Below are 21,897 nucleotides of genomic sequence, written 5' to 3' on the forward strand. Positions count from 1 at the left end.
CGGTGTATGCAGATGTTGCAGTGATCCGTACAGTGCAGTTTGTCCGGGACCGACAGCGATTGCCCTTTGCAAGGATCTGCGACATACATATAACACATGACAAAAAACATTCGTAATACAAACAAGGGGTGAAAAATCTCCTAGGGCAGTTCATTGTGCAAGCCTATTTAAAAATAATAAATACATGACAATTTAGCACAATATAGTAACAACAACAGATTACTCGTAGGCAGTGTGATATTGTACATTTACAGAGCTATCCTCCTTTCTTGGTGGTAACAGGTTGCACAGGATAGAAAGGATATCGTGGAGCAAATGGCTGTAAATAAAGGTGGATAGCAGTTGTCGTAAGATTATTTGGCCCTGAAATTCATACCTCTATATTTTCTGTGTCCATCGTGGTTCCGTCCACACCATTAATCGATTCTTCGTAGCTAGGTGGAAGTGGTGGAAATGCTTAAAATTTCCGCTGTACTGAGTTAATGGAGCTACGAAGGCTAAAAGTGGTCAACTTACGTGTAGCGCCGTTACTTTCTGGATACGGTGGAGGAGTTTCCATTGGCGGTGCTGAAGGACTAGCAACAGGTGGTATATCCATTGTTGGTGCTGATGGGATAACACCAGACGAGGACGGGAAATCCATGGGTGGAGCACTCGGAACAGCGGTAAAACTCACTGAACGCACTGGGATCGTGCCAACTATAATTGGACAGCTGGTCTCGATGTCGCTATTCAGAGTTGCGCTCGTTTCGAATTTGATCTGAATAAAATTTTCCATAGTCCAATTGGGATATATAGTCCGATCAAAGCGAGATGAAGCACGATGTAGTCGCGCAAGCGGGTGCGTTTGCGGTGAAGATAGCGGTTGGAATCCAGGTGGGACCATCACGAACTGCAGCAGTAAGCAATAGACCATCATGAACTGCATCAGAACGGTGGTAGCAAGGGTCTGCACTTGATCGAAGTCACTGCGCTCCATCGCGCCGCTTCGAGCGCAACCGCTTACGCAAAGCCTTGCGGAACTTCGCCGTGCTTTATGTCGCGTTGACCCTACTATACAATTGTTCTCTTACGTCTACGTCGTAATCGACACTAATTATTGGACAGGTATTGAACGAAGGCACTGTCGGTGGGACTTGTAGGTAGATTTGAGCGTTGCCTTTGCTGTTTCTGTCAATTGAAAGTTGCTGAAAAAGCTTTCATAGATGTTAGATAGTTCAGTGAACAATTGTAAACTCCAGCGAATCTATGTTGAAAGGATTTTTGCATATGTACACAGGGTCCAATAGAACATGATAGAAATAGCAGCCATATTCAGAAGGGCAGGTTCGCGCAAATAGTGGAGTTACTACATCGAAATTTTAGACTTGGGCTTGAGTAGCTCACCTGATCTCCTGTAGCCAATTTTCTGGTGAGGCTACGACGGTTGCTTATGTAGACGTTCGGGATGTTATCCATGAATAGACCGTGTTGGAACGTTCTGCCGTGCTCAAAAGCTACATACCTTGAGTGCTCTACTAATTTCACGTGTGCCTGCAAAATTAGTCTATCGTTTGGGAGTTCTCGTCGCGTTTATCCACACATATTTCAAAAGTGTGTATCGGTTATCATTTCCAGCCAGAGGGGGGAGGTGGAGTGAAGAGAAGACATGGAAGGAAGGCACGGGCCTGGCTAGAAGGTACAGGTGGAGCTCGGCCAATGAGCATCTCCCAAAAATGGTGACAATAAGGAGAGAATGGAAGAAATTTCTAGAAACCTTGCAGAAATTTTCAAATTTGGACACCAAAGAGATTTGCAGGGAAGGAATGCGAATTTGTATGTTTCTTAGCGTACTTTGAAATCGGCGACAATTGCTAAAATATTAGCGAAACAATTAGCTAGTACGCCTAGTATAAAGCTTCTAAAAATCACAAAACAACCAAAATTTGATTGAACGGATCACACTGAACGAAAAAACGCAACACGATTAAATGGGGTAGCACATTTTTTCAAAGGGAAGGCCCGGGACTGGGATGCGTCAAGAAGTCAGAACCAGAGTCAGAAAAAAAAACAACCCTCGTCCTTACCTTTACTAAAGATTTTGAACTATCGTTGATAATTCTGGCATTGATCACCACCATTTCTCCGGGCACAAAGCCGGTCTTCGGCAGTTCGCACTAAACAAATCCACAATTAATCAGACAAATCTATCAAACACGTATCTCAATGTGAACTCACCTCAACAGTCACTTTTCCGTGTCTAAATAAAACGACACCCAAGTTCTTGACTTTTACATCCTTGAGAGGGATAGCCGCTTGAGGAATGGTGTTCAGATCAAATACGGGGATTACTAAAGCGTTCAGAATTCCAAGTTCGAACGAAATTCTACAGTTGAAAAATGTTAGTGTCATTTTTATAATTAAAGGATAAGAGATAAAGTGCACGGTATTGATCAATATCCATGGGGATGCGCCTACGCGTTCGACTTCAATTCTGACTTCGTTTGAGGTTTATCTACCTGCTTTATAAGGACTCGCTGGGGCTAGCCGATGTATCAGCTCCCCGGACAAGTCTGGCACCAATTTATCGACCATGGATGAGTGAAGGGTTTGGTTTGCAGTAGGGTGGATTTGAACCTCTGATCGATTGTAGCTGCAGCAGAACCTCTTACCAACTGCGCAACACCGCCCCATTCTTATAAGTAAACAGAGAAATGTGAATAGAATCCAGAAGAATGCAAGAATACCCCAAGGTCAAGTCTAAAGTGCTTCATATTCTGATTATAATTGTAGTAGTTTTAAAATGTGTACTTGGTTGTACTTAAAACTAGCGTTATGAGAAGAGAATGTGAACAAAAATCTTCTCCAAATGAGAATTTCCCCGAATTTCGAACGAGAAGCGTTTTCACGTTTTCTTGATAACTTTTTTCCTTGCTTCTCTTACAAAATCTTCTTAGTGACACTCACCCGTGAAAGGCTTCTTATCAGTTTTGTTGAACCGCCATGGCCTGTCAAGTTCTATCTTCACCATATATCGTATGTATCCGTACGCACCTTAACCACGAACCACTTATTAAGTAATGCATATGCGCTATCGTGTGAATTGCAACGAATGCGTTGCGGTCGTCCAGGTCTTCATAAGTGCCGGCGGTTTAAAAAGTTGCATGTTTTGCACAACTTACCTTCAAAACTGGGTGCACAATTAGATGGTAACAAGAAAGTGAACGGAAACTGATAGAAACCCGGTTGAAGCACCTAAAAATGTGGCTAATGCCTAGAAATATGTATGGGAATACAGTAGAGTCAAAACGACATGAATCACGGTGCAGTTGCGTACGCGGCTTCTCGCGAGGCGGTGCGGTGGAGCGTAGCGGTTAGTAGCGCACTGGAACCCTTGCTGGCATCACCCACTGCAGCAGTTAAAGATGGTCCCACCTCGGTTCCAACTGTTGCCTCCACCGCCTCGTTTCGAGCGCGTACGCAAATGCACCGCCACGCTTCATGTCGTTTTTATCCGTCTACATGTACACTGCTAGTCTTCAAAAAATTTTACCTCTTTCGAGCCTCTGGCCGCTTCCCATGCAGTAGTCTCTCCTGTGGCATAGATTACCGTAGCTGAGTACGGCACAGTGTAGTTTTCCGTTCTCGTTGTTCTGCACAGGTAATTATTTAATAGATAAACATTGCTTAGGAACAATCTCACTAGAATCATGGAAATATTCAGAAGCTTCCTAGTTGGAAGACGTATACACAGACGGACAGACAGACATACTGTTAGACGAAGATAGGAAAGAAAGCGTATTACATTATGCAACTGAAAGGGTGGATTACACCACAGCGTGTGCACAGCGTTGAAGGAATAGCCTAAAATATGTCTGAAATTTTCCTTTATTTCAGACATATTTTTAACAAATTGAGATGATTCTGATTATTGGATAGTTAAGTTTCTTCTCATTGAAGTGATGATGCATCAAGGCCCGATGATAAGCGGAAGGAGTCAGGTCGGGTGAACAAGCGGTATGGGTTAGCATTTTCCGTCCGGATTCTGCAGTCTTCTGGTGAATCAGCTTCGTAAGACGAGGACGGATTGTCGCGAAGTAGCAAGATATTTTCCCGCCTCACCAACAACAAAGCAGAGCACCGTGACTTTTTTTATTGATTTGCTTCAGCTGTGGCCAAGATTGGTAATTATCTTTATTAGCAGCTAACATTTCGGCGTTATCGCCTTCGGAAAATTAAAGCCATCAGTAATTTATCCTCTCTAGCGCCTCCTCCTCACCTACAGAAAGCATTCAAACTATAATCGTACTCAATGAACAACACATCGGCTAGTGAATATCTCATATGTTGAATATAGTAACATATCAGACCATAATTAATTAATTAATAGGGAAAGCCCTTCTTGTGTGCCCAGAGAAGTTAGGAATCGCAAGCACTGATCCTGGACTCTTCGTTTGGGTCGCATAGTTGGTGCGGTACTCTACGGGAGCTAAGTTGATGAGCGTAGTGGTCAGGATTTTCTGGTCACACCCTTCTGGTGTCATCGACAATGCGCAATTATGAATCACAAGAGTTTTTATAGGACCTGACAGCCCGCCACGTAGATCTTCTTTTGTTTAGGTCAGCAGAATCTTCTTTTGGTTAAAGGCAGCATAGCACGAATCTGAGGTGGTGCGGATTTTAGGTGGAGTATTCGTATACGGGAGAGTAGATTACGGAGGAGGGTGTGGTTCCATCCATTTCTTGCTAATTGCCGTAAAAAACGGCCCGGAAGATGCGTGCGTGCACAAGGCTGGCGCGCTCCAATCGAACTCCTTATGAAAAATAGTGCGCCGGAACGCTCGAAGCGGTATCTTCCGGGCCGTTTTCTACGGCAATTAGAAAGAAATGGACGGAATCACTCTTCTCTCAGTAATCTACGATCCCGTATACGAATACTCCACCGGAAATCCGTACCACTCCAGATTCGCGGGGTGATACCTTTAAGTCATCTTCAGGTTTGTTTTTGAGGTGGTTCGTCACACAGCAACCAGTGATAGTGTTCGGTATGGTTGATATACATGACCCATCTCTCGTCCTCCCAATTATGTCATAGGGAAAGCCCTTCTTGTGTGCCCAGAGAAGTTAGGAATCACAAGCACTGATCTTCGACTCTTCGTCCGGGTCGCATAGTTGGTGCGGTACTCTACGGCAGCTAAGTTCATGAACGCACTGGCCCCGGTTTTCTGGTCCAGTGTCATCGACAGTGCATAAGCGGTTGCATTGGGCTTCGCTTTCAATGCGTCACGCAGAGTCTCGTTTTCCGAGGTGATATTGAATCCAGAATTGAGTTGGTGTTCGGACGATGCATATTTTTTTCTGGGTTGTCGGACTATGACATTGTACAAAGTCATAGTAGACGATGGTTCGCAGACGGCTTTGGTCAGTTGAAGTCATTTTTGCTTTCACTGATAGGGGCGCTTATTTCTCTTGAGGTAAAGCTTTGAAAAGCTTCTACCGTACTCTGGTGTGAAACTAAGAAATTCAGAATAGAAATCTTTAGAATAGGATCTAAAATCTTATTAATTTATTAAGGACTTTTTCCTCAAGCCAATAGTCAGAACTTACCCCGGAATATACAAGGACAGCGCAAGGTGAACGAACAACGACTATAATACTCACCCATCATTGTTCCTGAAAGAAATTTCGTTAGTCGGGATCGCAGCAAGGGGTTGAACTCAGATCTGACTTAGATAGGAGCTCTCCTTTGCGGCTTATCTCACTTACCGGACACTCCTTGAACGAGTAACTCTCCAGTGTGTGTATGCACGACCATCGACAATGATCTTAAGAGAACGAGCCTAAAATCACAGCTGATCAGTATTCATGACTTCCTTCCCGGACATTACCGCCACAAATCAATAAATGAACACCGAAAAACGCTTGAGTTCCTACACATCTATGCTTCTTCGTTACTAACAGTTGGAGTTAATGGTGTCACTGGCATATCAATCCACTAGGGATGCGCCAAAGTGTTTTTACTGGAATTCGTAGTCGCTGAGGTTTTCGAATGCGTGTTGGCCTAGTCAATGACTTGCAAGGGCGAGCCGACAATCAAGTCAGTATTTTCATCCTCCAAGACAAGCCTGGTACCAATTTATCGACGCCGGAGGGATGAAAGGATTGGATGGCACCAGGGAGGACTCGAACCTCCGATCGATTACACCCACAACGGGAGCTCTTACCGACTGCCCCACATCCGCCCAGCTTAGAATGACAGCACAAAATCCTGTAAAAATCACCTTTATTGGTTCTTTGAGATCGAGGTTGGCGACTCCTGTGACATTTGTACCCGGCTGATACACTGCCTGTGGATTTGAATAGGTTATATACAGACAATTCTCCGGCATCAAGATGTTCAGTTATGCTGAAAAATATTTTAGTATACTACTCGTTCCTGTGTACCGTTTGTCGATCCTAGCAAGATATTGAAGCAACCAACACAAGCTAGAAATGCGAACACGCGATTATACATACTATACAGATGCAAAATATTTGTAAGCACTGTGAAAACGACAAAGTACAGTTTCTGAAAAGTATTCGAAAAAAATGAAAAGTCAATCTAATAACATTGAATATTCGAAGAATTCTTGAATATTCGAAAAATTCAAACAACTGAGTATGACCACGAATGTTTGAATGACTAAATTTTTTTAGACCATTCGCTGAGCACTTTACTTTCAAACTGTTAAAATAGGATACCACACATTCCTCGGAATCCTTATCAGAGCTGGGAAGTTCAAAAAGAGGTTTGAGTACTCAAACAGCTTTTTGGGGTATATTAACCGAGTTATGAACTGTATATACGTTATCAGACTGGCATGGATGAAAATAGCGCAAATATTTATCCATGTTTCAAATCAAACAACCATTCATCATTCGGTCATTCACTATAACAAGTCGTTCAAAATACGAAACTCTTGAAAATATGATAAAATATTTGTCTAAGGGTAATGATAAAACACTTTTTAGATATATCTATTCAAAAGCGGATTCTTAAGTTGTTAACTCATGCATTTGTTATGTGTTTATTGGAAAGTTAGTTAAATGCTCAACTAAATATTATACATTTAGAATAACCAGGAGCTTCTTAGAGAAACTTGGGTTCAAAAAATTTTTCCCTATTCTTTTCTATCATTGTTGGTGTTTTTCACATCTTTCGATATTTTTACTCCTTAAAATCATACTGAGTTTAGCCTGTATTTGAATAATTCCTTAGAAAAATTGTATTTTCTTCCTACCAGAATGTCTTGGAGGGTTTCGACGAAGGTTTGAGGATTCGATGTCTCTTACTTACGGATCCATTTAGCTAGCTGTGGCGTTCAATATAGGGTACAAATTTTCACATTTCAATCTACGGCGAATAGTGCAGTGGTGGGGATATTCGGAAAGAAGAGTACCCATTGTAGCGTCCACTACGCAGAAACTGCGTATTTTGCAGAAACTTTATTTTTTTCTGAAAAATTTTCCAATAATTGACTTTCTTTTGCCTTCTATTCGATTTTCAGGTGGCTTTCATGAAAATGTGAAAAATGAGAGGTCCCGAATGGTTTGAATCGACGGATCTATCCTGATACAAGTGCTCGCATATAGCTTTTCCTGTTCTTATCGTTGGAAACCGCAGAGAACCGGAGAGCAAGTAAGTTTATCTATCGATTATTTCGTGAACAAATGAAAACGAGTGTCGAGATTAAATGTGCTGAACTATTCTCAAAGTCAACTGAAAAGTACAAGTTACCATGCCAACCGTGGTAACCTCCGACGTCTGGAGATCGTACAACGCTTCTCATTCAAATCCATAAAATATTCGTGAGCTAGGATTCATTTCAATTTTTTCAAAGAAAGTTAATTTTATGTAGATATGCATCAGAAGTATGATGAGTTTTATTCTGTGAGAAGATTTGTTAAAAGAGGCGTATAGAATGAATGATTGGGTGATTGAATGAATGAGTGAATGAATGGATGAATGAATGGAATGAATGAATGAAATGAATGAATGAAATGAATGAATGAATGAATGAATAAATGAATAATGAAATGAGCAAATGCAAAATATTGGCACAAGTGTTTAAAAATAATATAAATTGTGTGTGGGGATTTCCGCAGCAGTATCGTTCTTTAAAAAAAAAATTCTATTTTGCGGAAGTTAGTGAAATTTAATCTCTTCCAGTACTCTTTTATAGTGCTGAGCATTAGATAACATTCAGGATAGTCTGTGTTTGTATAGTTTATGATTAGTATGCGCAAGAATCTTTAGAGTCATAGCACGAAATAAAATAATAATACGTAATATAACATAATAATACAGTATAATACAATCTAATATGATGTTAAATAAAATAAAATATGTTATAATATAATATGATAGTTCTAATACTGCATAATATGTTGTGTAAAACATATTATAGTACATAGTATAATATACAGTATAATACATGGATTTCTAATATTCTATGGATTTCCATAAAAAGCTCAAGCACGAAATGTTGGAAGGGAAAGCAAACGTGAGGATGGACAGGCTTCTCTAGCTGCTCATTGCGCTTACGAACGAGTTGGAAGAGGAAGGTATAGCATACAGTACAATGTATATTATGTAATATTTTATATATAACTCCCAAAACTTGGAAAAGAAGAGTACCGGTCTAGGGTACAAAGGTCGAGAAGGTCGTGAAAAGAAAAATTCTGAGAGGAGTAATACAACGAAGATCGGTAAAAGTATGGCCGTAATGGAAAAGCGTATATTATTCTACGCAGCACGCTGTGAGCACACGTATGTTTGTGGAATTGCGCGTTATCAAGATGGAAGCACGTCATGCCGGATGAATCACCGAAAATTTCTGCTTATTTCTCGCTGCTGAGGTCGTAATCGAAGTGTCTTATCGGCGTGGGATGTGAATCAACTCAATTGGCGCACGAAAAAGAAATATCTGCTAAGAAGGCATTGGAAGCATTGGAGGCATTCTGGATCTCCGTCAGGAATCCGTCCATGAATAACAAAAATGAGTGCTTATCAATTACCGATGACTTTTTGCCGTTCGTAACACTCTGTGAGCTATAAGATTGCCCCACATGCTGTTCCTTAACGTTATCCAGACACCAGTACTTAAGGATACTGCACAGTGCAGCGTAGATCTCATTCGCCTTGGTGACAATCTTTAAGAACGCGATGAATGTTTACCAACCCGTGTTAGTCGGTGAAACTGGTCAGTTGTTTTCCTTTTGAAGGCCTTGCGTGGTGGTGTACTTGGAACAATATCGAGGCTTGGCGAGCAGAGAGGAGGAATTTGATGGGATATACATGGTCGCAAAGACCTCGAACCATTTTCAGGCCTTTGAAAAAGACGAGTTTGTCGAAACGTCAGGCCAATGAAAAAGTTTCACCTAAACCTCGTTGGCATAGCAAGAAAACACAAATACACTTTCAAATGCCGAGGTTTTAAGAAGAGAGGACTTGGGGATTGTTGAATCAACTCATTTCACCTCGTTAATTCTCGTTTTCGCCCAAAAACATACCGACGTAAGTACTCAGATGTACTGATCTTTAAGTGAACTGAAGTACTGAAGTTAATGAGTAATCGGTAAGAAGCTAGTAATTGTATTGTAGCGATATCTTCTCTTTGGTTGTTTGGGCTTCTCGAAGAGGCTTTGAAAGGATTTTTCCACGTTTTTTTAAGCCATGTTTACCTCCGGGTGCATTTTCCTTTCACCAAATTACGAGATGGAACAATGTAAAGCGGTAGTCAGTGTATACAGTTTGAAAAATTATTTGAAAGTTTCTGTTCAGCGCAATTCAGCCCCGGTGGCAGTCACAGTCCAATATTCCTCATTTTTGTAGCGTGTAAATCCCGTGAATGCAGAACGCGTGAATAAATTTGCGCCTCTTTTTGTCCGAGAAAAGGACCACTCACCAACAGTTCTCTTTGCCCTGAATTTTGCAATTTTTAGTGATTCTTGGAGAAACTACATCTTTTTGAATTAATCCCCATTCAATTCGTTTGAGTCCGCAGTATTCTTGCTGTGTTAATTTCTTCCTAACAATGACTTTGTTTTGTAACTTTTTATTTCTTCTTGAAATTCCTGTCCATAAGGCTACTCTTCAGTAGAAAAAGTAGGAAAAAACAAGAAAAAAGAACAGTTTTTTCCGAGAGCAAATTTCGGAAGATAGAGCAATGACCTTAAAAGTCAGCAGTTAAAATAGGTTAATCTCACGACGAATGGAGATGTTTTTTTTTTCTGGAAAATCGAAAAAGTACACAGGATGTACTTACAAAAGTGTTGTTGACGGTGATGAGTCGAACCGGTTGTCGAGGAAAGGCCGAACCGGTCGATAGTTGGCACAACGCCCTGTTGAGGCTGTGTGTGCTTCAAATGCCCTTGGAGGTCCTAATGATGATGAGTCGCCCGGCGATTCTTTTCCGCACACCAGCACTGTTTGTTCTCTTTTCGGGACCATTTTATTTGTTCAGCCGTCAGTAGGCGCTGTTCTAACAGAAACAGAACGAAAAAAAAGCTGAGGAAAGCATTGAGCATATCACCAAAAGCAGGTTGCACGCGGTCGTTGGTCAATTCTTTTGATGACGTCCCTACGGGTTCGACGTCAATTCGGAATCGTCTGAGATCCAGGAACGAGTGTGCAGCCTTACAATGACTCGCTGGGCGGGTGGATATGTAAAGTCAGCGTTTTCTGTCCTCCCAGACAAGTCCGATAGCAGTTTCTGGACCTCGAAGGGATAAAATGCTCGGTTGACAATGGGGCGGTTTCGTGATTACTTCCAGAGAAATCTGAGAATAGTTTTTATTGCATGAGCAACTTTAGATGAACTAAGAATCTCTAAGAACTAAGAAGAATAATACCTAGATTTTTTGAGGTTTTTTGTTTACGTGATAAGGTTCAGCAGTAGTTTGTCGTTTGACAGGACGTAATACAGACGTACATACTATTTAATACGGTAACACCATGTATATTATTATATGTACTCATTGGTCAATACAATTATTGACAATATAAAAAAAATCCTCGTAAATCCCATCGCACTTTAACACTACACGCGATGAACATCAAAGGCATCACCACACGAATAAGGTGCGGTATGGATTTTTCGTTAGAGTATACCTATATCCGGTCGTAGATTATCTATGCGGGGGTGGTTCCGTTCATCTCTCTCTCTGCATCACTGTAAACAGACGGCCCCGGAACGCTCTTCCTTACGATGCCCTCTATTGCAACGCGCCACCCTTACGCCCCGCCCCCGTCTGCGATTCGTCGGAAATCCATACGGACGTCCCAATAGGCAATTGATTTCATTCGACGAATCGCAGGCGGGGGCGGGGCGTGAGGGTGGCGCGTTGCAATAAACGTCGTAAACGCGGACGAACGAGATGGACGGCGTAAAACTAGCGTTCTGGAGCTCCTGGCTAGAGTGATGCAGGAAGAGATGAGCGGAACCACTCCTGTGTACGTAATCTACGACCCGATATAGGTATACTCCAATGAAAATCCATACCACCCGGTTTCCTGGAGTGATGCATTTAATTCACCGTTGTTGAAAATTGAAGAATTAATACAAATAAATTTAGTTAGAGTAGTAACGATCTTTAACTCTTCTATTAACATCAACAACATATACAAAACTTCATTTTTAGCTTCTTTGTAAAACAGAATATATCCAAAGTGGAATCGAGGCATCAGTAGTGTGTCCTACACAAACGTCTAGCATAGTTGTTTGTCCATCTAATCTTTTAACTGAAAAACAAACGACTTGAACACTAAGAGTAAAAAATACTAGTCGATAATGTTTAGTAATCAGTGCATTCGTAGAGGTGAACCTGAGGAACGAGTCTAGGAAAAAACAGACGAAAACGGGTTGTCCTCAGCCCCATGGTGGGCAAACCTATAGGTGAGAGTAAGCTTCATACGCTGCAGTGCCGTGCTCAAATAATGAGAATCTATCCATCTGGAGAACTTAGCGAAATAACCACAAAACCATAAAAGACTCTCTATCTTCCGACGGCGAGATCATAAAAGTCGACAGGTAGTGGTGCTACGATTCTGTGCGCATAAAAATAAACAACCAATTGCATTCCACAGATGATTTACAGTTTGAAGTAACCACAAGTTGCAAATAATCTGTTGGATTAGTAAAATAGTGCTGCGCTGATCGTTGTGGAACAGCTAGCTGTAAGCTTGACAAGGACTGTACACGCATGAGCAAAATGTCGAACTACCCCTGTTTTTTTTTGTTTGTTTGGTTTGTTTTTGTTTGTTTTTTTTTTGTGTTTTTTGTTTTTAGCAGGCTCTCGATCCTGTGATACAGGCTTTCTTTGTGTCCTCATCGCCTGTAATATTCTCGCCTTCCTTCTTGCGAACAAGTCTGCTTCTCTTAATTCTAATAGGAAAGGTGTAGCCAGCAATGAGCGGGCTTTTTTTTCGACTATCTCACGACTCACGAACCGTTCGCTGTCCTCGACGTGCTTAGTGAGTAGAAGTTGGGTCCGCGAGATGGCTTTCGGCTTCTTTCCCCTTCAGTTGCCACCACTTGGATCGAGCAGATCCGCATCGATATTCTTCGCTTTGATTTCGGGATGCGAGTTTGATTTTAAGGATAAACGGAAGGTGCTGCTTTGTGTCCGTTTTGTGAGTTATGACATTCGTATTGGTGACAATCTTTTGATGGCGATCTGCTTGGAATCAATTGGCGTCCTAACGCTTATGTTGTAGTAGATGGCCAGAAGGGATTGTCAGTTTGGAAATTTTGGGTTTGAGATGACGAGATTGTGTGAATCGGCGAACTCCAGAAGGTGCTCCTGCATCTTGGTTCTTCTACAATTGGTCCGGCATGTCCGTGTAAGTGTTCCGCTGCGGCAACCGTGCCTTAAGGCTGTACCCCAGTGATTTTCTCATTGAATAACTGTCAAAATTCATCCTTAGTTAGACCCGAGCATACTCCCTGAGAGGCGTTCGCTGAGAATAATTGAAGTCGTCATTTGTCAGTGGTAACGAACGCTCTCATGACGTTCGTTGAAGCGCTGAGGAACGACTCCGTTGGAGGTGTTTGGGCTATCGTTGTGGATGACTTTGAAGCCATTTTTGAGGTCTATTTATTTGATAGACCATCTTGTTTTCTGCACGACGCCAGTGTCAATCCTTCTGCTCTACTGCAGCTGTTAGCTACCACGAGCATCCTGGCCATGCGTCGACATTGGTAGCGTTGCTGCGATGTTGGTGTCTCGGCAAAGTTGTGGGATTGAAGGACAAAACTTAGGTGATTGCGATGCCGTTCTATCCTGAACAACTAGGGCTCTCACATATTTCTCACAATCACTGAGCTCCCGAGTGCGTGTCGGCTGTGACAGACCCCCAATCGTCTGTCTCCTTTTTTTGGCTTTATCAACCATATGGATGTGACACGAGTCTCTTTCGGCAGACAGAGACGGGGCTGTCATCAGATTTTTGCGTTCCAATTTACCAATTCCAGGGATTCTAGAGATGGAAGCCATACCTACCTCCCATTTTACAGTAAACTGATATGAAAGGAAAAAGGACAAAGTTACTGGCGTATCAATCCACTTGGGATGCGCCAATGCATTTTACTGGAATTCGTTAATCGTTGAGGTTTTGGAACGCTTGTTGGCCCGTACAATGACTTGCGGGGGCCAGCCGATGATCAAGTCAGTGTTTTTATCCTCCCATACATGTCTAGTACCAATTTATCGACCCCGGAGGGATGAAAGGCTTGGTTTGCGCTAGGGCGGTTTCGAACCCTCGGCCGTGTGGCTGCAACGGACCTCTAACCAACTGCGCCACACCCGCTCCCGTAAACTGATATAACCTTCTTAAATTTGGTGACATTCTTCTGGAACTTAGTAACTGGAGATAACCACTGCTCCTGAACTTCACATGGATCTGTAGTCATTAGCATTTCTCAGGTATCGTTCCGAAAGTGCACGTCCACTCATTCACAGTGCTATAGATATGTACGCCTAGTCTAATTCACTGATTCCTCACCTCATCATCAGCAGTTTTAGCTGTCAAAGGTAATGTACCGATGACCACAGGGTGACGGCATGCTACGCTGTTGTTTATGGCACCTTTGCACACAGCTCGCACCTGTAAAACACAGCACATCAGTTTGAATTTGTGGTAGTAAGAAGTAAATTGTTTAATGAGGTTGCAGGACTATGAAATTTAACAAATGCCATTTCTGGGAACACAAAGAGTGAGAATGACATGATTCCCTGTGAACGATTAGATGAAGAGCAGCTCTTCTTTTGAATTTCTTTGCGCTGCTGGTTTCGGGTGTTTCAGAAGAGCCCTGGAACTGTGTTAGAACCAGTCTGGGTGAATCATTAATGAGCTACGTTGAGCTAATGCCTAAGCACCGTAAACAAACATTTTGGTATGGATGTTTCGATAAATCCATCCATCATCATATGGATCGGATCTATGTGTTTTTCATTGGAGACTTGTGAGATAAAATCAGTATATAATTCGTGCTCGGATATATATAGAGCCTAGCGATATCTGGCTAGGATTTTTCAGATTTTGAGACCTCCTAAACTCGGATGCTATATAATTTCTTCGAATTGTTTCCAAACAGTCAAACTCGCTGAAAGAACAATACGACATGACTAACAAAGTCCATAATTAGACTAAAAAGAGGAAACTAAACATAATTACCCAAATTGCCGCCTGTTTAATTTCTTTCTCAAACAACGCAAACACAACTAAAACATCAATGGATTGCCAAGATTGAGAAAAAAATTCTGTTTGGTCAGGAGAGAAAAAGGTGCTATTCAATTATCATGCACACGAGAAATTTCAGCAAAAACAAAAAACAAACGATTTCTTTGCTCACCTCCACATAATATGTAACTTCTATTATCGAACACGTTCGGAAAGTCGGTATTGTCTCCGGTATTTCCAATGATACCGTTGCAGTCTCGACTTCGTTAGGAGCGATATTGATGTGCTGTAAAAAAAAACCAGAAATTTCTATGGTTTAGTTTTGATTAATTGGCTTTAGCTGTTGCCAAGAGTGGTATTGATCTTATTCACTAATAAACAGCTAACATTTCGGCGTTATCGCCTTCGTCAGAGCCTGGAAAAATCAAAGGCATTAGTGACTTATTCTCTCAAGCGCCTCGCCACCCTCATAGATGTCATTGTCAGAGCCCGTGCTATGTCCCCTTTTACTTTTGAACGGTTGGGGAAAGGATCTCCTTCAATTTTAAACGGTTGGCGAAATTACCCCCTTCACTTTTGGACGGCTGGCGAAGGGACCCATTTCACTTCAGCTGCATCCCATGAGCTAAACCCCTTCACCTGAAGAGGGTCCGACTTCTCCCGACGCACCTATGGGCACCTTACAGAATGCGTTCAACCGATGAGCAAACTCAAAGGACAACACATTGGCCGGCGCTTACCTTATTTGCCGGAATTTGGTAGCGTAACAGACCACCATGTACCACAACTATGAACCACAAGGGTTTTCTATAGGCCTCCGTAGATAAAAAAAAAACCAAAACTACATATTAAATCATGCCAGGATTCAAGAACGGTCATGGGCACTATTTCTGGTTTGATTTCTTGGTTTTTGCATGAGCAATTGGTGAATGATGCATTCAAGCATTCATCGATTACTTGCAGTGCTCGAAGCTTTACAACGACTTGAAAGGTTAGCCGATGTATCAAGTCAGTGTTTCTATTCCTCCCAAACAAGTCTGGTACCAATTCATTGATCCCAGAGAAAGGAAAGGCGTGATTGGCACTAGGACGGATTCGAACAATGGATCGTAATCAGTTACAGCCGGACCTCTTACTGACTCGGCTAGACCTCCCCCTCCAAAGCGGTAAAGTGGTGGGCAGAAATCAGACGAGTGTTTGTTGTGGACAGAGGAAGAAGTAAGACTGAGCCAATCACAACAGCTGTGCCCCGCCCTTTGTCAATCTCGACGCTTCGTGTTGAGAAATGCATACAGTTCATGAACGGTCTTTCGTGAACAACTTTGATCATAGGGAACATGGAAACCAACAAGGAAATAAGTCCTGAAAACCCTGATCAGCAGGGAAACGAATGCGACTTGTAGGCGTTGCGGAACTGAGCGGTGGAAAGTTCTCACCTCAGTGTTCTCAGCTACGGTAGTCTCTTCTTGACGTTTGTTACTTCTCTTCATATCGTTATTAGACGCTCTTCTATGACGATACGCTGTGTAGCTGTCCACTCGGCGTAGTCGTAAGTCAAGCTACGAAGAAGTACTGTATATTTCGTATTTCTCATAAGGTAGATCTTGCCACGACGATACTTACCTTCACGACAGGTTGTTTACTGTTGTTGTTGATCTCTGCAACAGCTTCCAATGTCTCTCCTACTACAAATCCGCTCCTCTGAAGTTTCATCTGAAAAAAATTGATGATTAGGAGTTCGAGGAGCCAAGAAAAGAAGGAGGCACGGCGGAAATGGCGGAACTTTTTATTTGGTACGTCCTACAGTACAACCTAAGTACAGCAGGATCTACTTAGAAAACTACTCTACTAACGATAGTGATCACTAACCGTCTCCGGAAGTGCATTCTGCTTATCGTGGCCACTAGTAGATACCTAGAAGAAAAAGAGGAAGAACGTATCTTGAATCACCTGTATGCATATTTTTCCATGACGGAACAGCATACATCCAGTCTTCTTGAATTTGAGAGCAGAAGCCGCTAGTGCCGCCTCAGCGATCAGGTTTAGGTCGAACACCGGACACACTTAAAAACATTTTTATCGTCGCCGTGCTTGCAGATGTATTGTACATCTGTATCAGAGCAGATTCATAAAATATGCATTCATGGACGAATTTGACGAAGTTCAAGGAAAAATTTGCAAAGGTAAACAACCAATTACTGCAAGTGCCAGTTTCGCTAAGAAAAGAGTTTGCTAAATGCATTTGGAGGGTTTTCTGAGGGACTTGGAGAACGAATATGGCTATGTTCCTGCACCTTGACCATTCTAGGAAGTTAAAACTTCGCTTCGTAGATCCATTATACAATGGATGTACTTTAATTCCGAAAAGAGCGGCTATAGTGGAACGCCTTAGAGCATCTAGACCCCTTAGACCCTTTAGATCTCCTGGATCTCTAGACTCTCTCTGTAGAAAAGGTTTTATGAGATCGGGAAACACACTTGACTTACTGTAGGTGCGTTTTGAGTTGAACATTGGAGTAACTCAAAGGCGATTCTAGTGCACAGTCGACATTTCAAGCAGCTTTATTTATGAAACATTTCAAAAATGAAAGTAAAGAGTTCCGAAATTCTTTTTTTTTTGAAAAACCAAAAATAGACTCATAGTCCGATATTACTCTGAGGGTTTTTTTTTTAGTAGAATAAATATTCAAGATAGTGAACACTTGTACGTAGGGGTACCAGAAGCTCATGTTGACCGCGAGCCAGAAAAATCCCTCGCTCTGAATAGGATCCTGTAGGGTAATGAGCATGAAATAGAATATTAAAAAAAATTGCAACACAGCATAGCCGCTAAGCCACTGACTCGCAAATTTGACACATAGTACCTTTCATAGTTCAAAATGACTATACTTACCTGATAATGTAACGGAACTTGTTTTGTTCGTTTTCCATGGCCGTTCGATTTCGGCAGTTATAGTACAACTAATCGAACCGCATGTACCTGGACGGGGAGCAGATGAGAATCTTCATCAGAAAAATGTAAGAATAGCTTGGTGAAGTTAGTAGAAAGAAAAAGTCATCTGAATACAATGTGTGAGTGAAATAGAGCGAAAATACTAACCTTCAAAGCTTGGCGGACAATCTGTGGGCAGAACAAATTCAAAGGGATAGGCATGCATCCCCTGAGGTATGGTGCCTTTCTTTTCATGCTCTTCCGGTGCCCACAACGAATGTTCCTCATGTCCATAAACTACGCTGGCCGTATACAGGACTTTTGCACTTCTACCATGTACTGAACTGAAATTTCTATCGGGAATTTTGTTATTGCGTACGAAAATTTAGTAAAAATGTAAGAGAAACGCACTCTATTCCGTATACAGACACCAACCATTCCGTTTGAGCAGATGCCTTAAGGAAAACACGCAACGATTTCGCCTGAAATATTTTCCCAACGACTAATTGATGTTAGCGAGGATTGATAGAAAAAAACAGTTGATAAAAAATTCTTTTTATTGAGTTCACAGTAGGGTGTGGAAAATTTATCTAAGATTATAAATTACCTGAGAAGGTAAGAAAAAAATCTGATTTATGGTGTGACAAGTGGACGTGAGAAACTGGCTTTTTTCCTACGATTTATGTAAAGACGCCAAATCCTTGCGCACGCGCTACATTCACGGGCGAGCGGTTGATGATCGATGAAGTCTCCTCGTTGGGTTATTCAAATCAAAACAATGAATCGTTTGTTGAAGAGACCGGTACTTGTAAAGGGGAGCAGCGTTTTAACGCATTTCGTAGGAATAAACGATGTTCCCACGCTCTTTTTCAGGAAAATTACGTGCGGTTAAGTGGGGCTGCGCGCATATTCGTAATCTACACCTCGAACAATGTATTTTTCCATAGGTTTCCCAAGCACGTCAGTTTCGCGGTACCCTGCTTTAAAAAATTCTTCAAAGTCTTAAAAGTCTTAAAAGTCTTCAGTCCTTATACCTAAATATTATGAGTAAATCCAAAGTGCGCTAGCCAGATATCACTAAGGTGACCTCTATGATGCGAGAGGATCTTACCTTGACTGGATGTTCTGCGTTAACTTTGACGATTCCTTGTACAGTATCCCCGGGTGTGAATGTACGGTTACCATCGAGAATGTCGACATTTAAAGACATGTCTGTAACGAAATGCGTTAACACCTTAAAACTTTCCGGTTGAAATCAAATGTTCCGATAAAAACAAACAAGTGTGCAAATTTTTCATAGTACAGATAATAATTAATTACCCTGAAATCCCATAGATAAGCCTTCATTTTTGCGGAAATACGCATGCTTTTTTTGTTATCCTCGCTTTTTTTTTGCTTGACAATGATTTTCTGAGTTGTTTTTAATTTTTATCATGAATTTAACCGCCAACCGATTTTTTTAAATTTCAAGAAACATAACAAAAACAACAAAGTTAAACAATTTCGAAGTGATCTATGGGCTTTCTATATGGGATATATCTATGGGATTTTGGGTGATTAATATTTACAATATATACACATATAGGTACAATTTTTATTTTTGCTCAACAATTCATCAACTCGTACGCCAAGAAACAATCTTTAAGTATTGCGTCAAAACAGGACATGCATCCTTTTCTTCTTTTTTTTTTTTTTTGAAAACGAGGAAATGAATGAAATCCAATCATAGCGCGTACACGTTCACACGGATTTATTTACAATGCAACTGTTTTTTAATTGATTTTTTTGCGCTCAAAAAATTGATTTGTTCAACAAAGAATTACATCGCGAAGGTCTAAATATGTAGCATTTAGTGTTCAAATAAATTTCTACTTTCCAGAATGCGCCATGGAGCATTTTACAAGTAAAGTATAAAAACTAAACTATAAAACTATAAAGGACTCTCTTTGTAACGCCGCACCACAACAGATTCTTAAACCTCAAAACTGATGTATGGATAATTTTTGCATGAAACCACAGCAATCTTTGCCTGTACTGCCGCTGTTTGGGTGCTTGAGCTTGAGATTAGGAAAATATGAACCATGTCGAGAACCTTCAACAACCTAATCTTAAACGGCAGACTTTGATCCTACATGGAAATTGGACGAAATAAAAAAAAGTATGTCATAACCATGACAGTTTATGTTGAGAGTTATTCATTAGAGAAGTTAATATTCAGAGGTTATTTAATTTTTTTGTTCTTTTTTTTTTGGAAAGTTTTCAGTATGTTTACCTTCTTCTCAAACATACAAACTAATAGTGTAGAAATTTAGCTGTAATTAAAAAAATCTTGTTGCCTAACTAAGTGTATCGGTTAACCAAAGTATTAACCTTTGAGCTATGTGATAAAAGAAGTAAAGAGCACTATATTTTGTTTATGGAGTAGGTTTTACGTCGATAAAAAACAACGACAAACCCGTAGTCCTCTCAGATTAACATAGGATCTTGAGTGGAATCCGAGTACGGTATGGTATCATCGTACCTTAGTCAGGACCGAATACTGCACTCCACTCGGGATCCCTAGGTCCGGTGGTGGATTTCCAGACCATCCCTCCTTACATAACATTGTCCCCCGCCCCTCGCTAATTATTGTCGGGGCGATAAATGCACTTCGAGAAAAAAATGCGGAACAAAAAAAAAAAAAAAAAAGAAATGCACAAACAATGATTTCGTTGAAAAGTGCTAAGCACACTTCATACTTGAATTGGATAAAAGAGACATCGATGACGCGATTGAGAGAGTGCCGGAGGGCGTGGCGAACGGGAAAGTGGTATGCGAACAAGAAAAGAAAAAATCGTTTTTAGATAAAATCGGAAATCTTTTGCATACATAAGTGGCAAATCCCCGAAGAAATCTCACATCGAGCATGAAATTGAAAATAGACCAACGTTCAAGTTTCTTGCGCGCTATTTTTTTCTTTTTTTTCTGTTTGGCCCCGTAGCATTTCTGAGATTTGAAAGAAAGAAACGCTGAGTTGATAGAAGTTGGGAAATTACATGCTCTATCTACTCTATTATTTCTCGGATCAACACTATTGTTTTATTATTATTATTATTATTATTATTATTATTATTATTTACTATATTATTTCTATATTATAGTAATATTATTATTTCTTGCGATATTATTTCTCATATCAAGGTCACTTCACCCACTATCGTCACTAGGAAGTTGCGCTGGTCCCAACACGATAAAGAAACCGAGGAATTGTTCCAGAAATAGGTGGAATGAAATAAGCTTTCCATATCCATGTTGTCAACACAGTGGACATAGAGGCTGCTTAAGCAATTCCAGCGATCTCAATTATACATGCATGAATGCTTCCAGACTCACATTTCCCTTATGGAGGACTTTTGCGGTTCATGAATGGACAAAACGGATTGGTCTCTTTAGCTTGTGAGAGTTTAGCGGAGAATTTTCGAGAAAAAAAAACTCGTGAAAACGACAAATATTCCATATCTAACTCTAATACCTCAGTTTAGTTCGGGTTATCGAGCAGATTTCTTCCGAGGTTCGAAATTTCTGGACGGGAAACTGGACAAATGGCGACTTTCGGTAACGTTTTGTGTGTTGGTGACGCATTTTTAAGTCGTACATTCGAGTTAGTTTCACGATTCAAATTTAACAGTTTTGATAAATTAAAGTAAACAAATTTAATTCAATGCAATATGGATTTCTTTCCAACATTTCAACATTAGATCCAACTGAAATCACACATTTTCGTAATTTTGATCGTTGATCGTAATCTCTTCGCCTTGATTTCTACCTAAAATCTAATTTCTTGTAAAAGCGATCCTAAAAATCCTATAAAACGCAACTTTTGGGGATTGGGCTCAAGGAAAACACTACCAGGTTACTGTATGAATTAGGGTGACTGTATAATTGGCCAATACTCATAGCCATACCATTCTAAGCATTAAAAAAACCTTTCTAAGGTATCGAAGACATTCTGGACAACATTTAAAAGACAACGGACAACATACCACGAATCTGACGTGGTGTGGGAATCCGTGGGAAACGCTAGCGATGGGGTTGTGTATTAGAGAATTTTGGGGTATTTCCGCTCACCTCTTCCTAATCGTCGTAAAAAATCGCTTTAGTTCTTACGTGGGTACGTTAGAACGCTCCTCTATGCATGCACACCTGTGGGTCCCTTCAGCGGCCTATTCTTTGGTTTTACTTGAAGAGGTTGGCGAGGAGACCTTATTGATCTTCGACCGCTCGC

At 41.0% G+C, this 21,897-nt stretch overlaps 2 protein-coding genes across 3 annotated transcripts; both read right to left on the reverse strand.

Annotated features, from left to right (window-relative positions):
- Positions 1-256: 256 nt before the first annotated feature.
- On the reverse strand, positions 257-6,368 carry RB195_012276 (uncharacterized protein; the record flags this gene model as incomplete). The annotated part of the gene is made up of 13 exons (XM_064194060.1): positions 257-319; positions 377-456; positions 517-760; positions 1,074-1,187; positions 1,387-1,533; positions 2,067-2,156; positions 2,218-2,330; positions 2,947-3,033; positions 3,162-3,234; positions 3,533-3,632; positions 5,641-5,652; positions 5,746-5,819; positions 6,261-6,368. The coding sequence occupies 13 exons, from the start codon at positions 6,366-6,368 to the stop codon at positions 257-259; spliced, it is 1,305 nt and encodes a 434-aa protein (XP_064051643.1).
- Positions 6,369-11,749: 5,381 nt separating this feature from the next.
- RB195_012277 (uncharacterized protein) lies at positions 11,750-20,238 on the reverse strand (the record flags this gene model as incomplete). 2 transcript variants are annotated; one of them, XM_064194061.1, is made up of 10 exons in its annotated part: positions 11,750-11,761; positions 14,024-14,125; positions 14,874-14,987; positions 16,325-16,414; positions 16,652-16,764; positions 17,595-17,681; positions 17,802-17,977; positions 18,045-18,115; positions 18,745-18,867; positions 20,155-20,238. In XM_064194061.1, 10 exons carry the CDS (start codon positions 20,236-20,238, stop codon positions 11,750-11,752), a joined length of 972 nt encoding a protein of 323 aa, XP_064051644.1. The 2 variants fall into 2 exon arrangements, with proteins under 2 accessions (XP_064051644.1, XP_013291484.2); XM_013436030.2 differs by lacking the exons at positions 11,750-11,761; positions 20,155-20,238 and adding exons at positions 13,183-13,302; positions 16,138-16,260 and having other exon boundaries at positions 18,745-18,843.
- Positions 20,239-21,897: the final 1,659 nt, after the last annotated feature.

This window comes from Necator americanus, chromosome III, assembly GCF_031761385.1.
Source record: "Necator americanus strain Aroian chromosome III, whole genome shotgun sequence".
Lineage (NCBI taxonomy): Eukaryota > Metazoa > Nematoda > Chromadorea > Rhabditida > Ancylostomatidae > Necator > Necator americanus.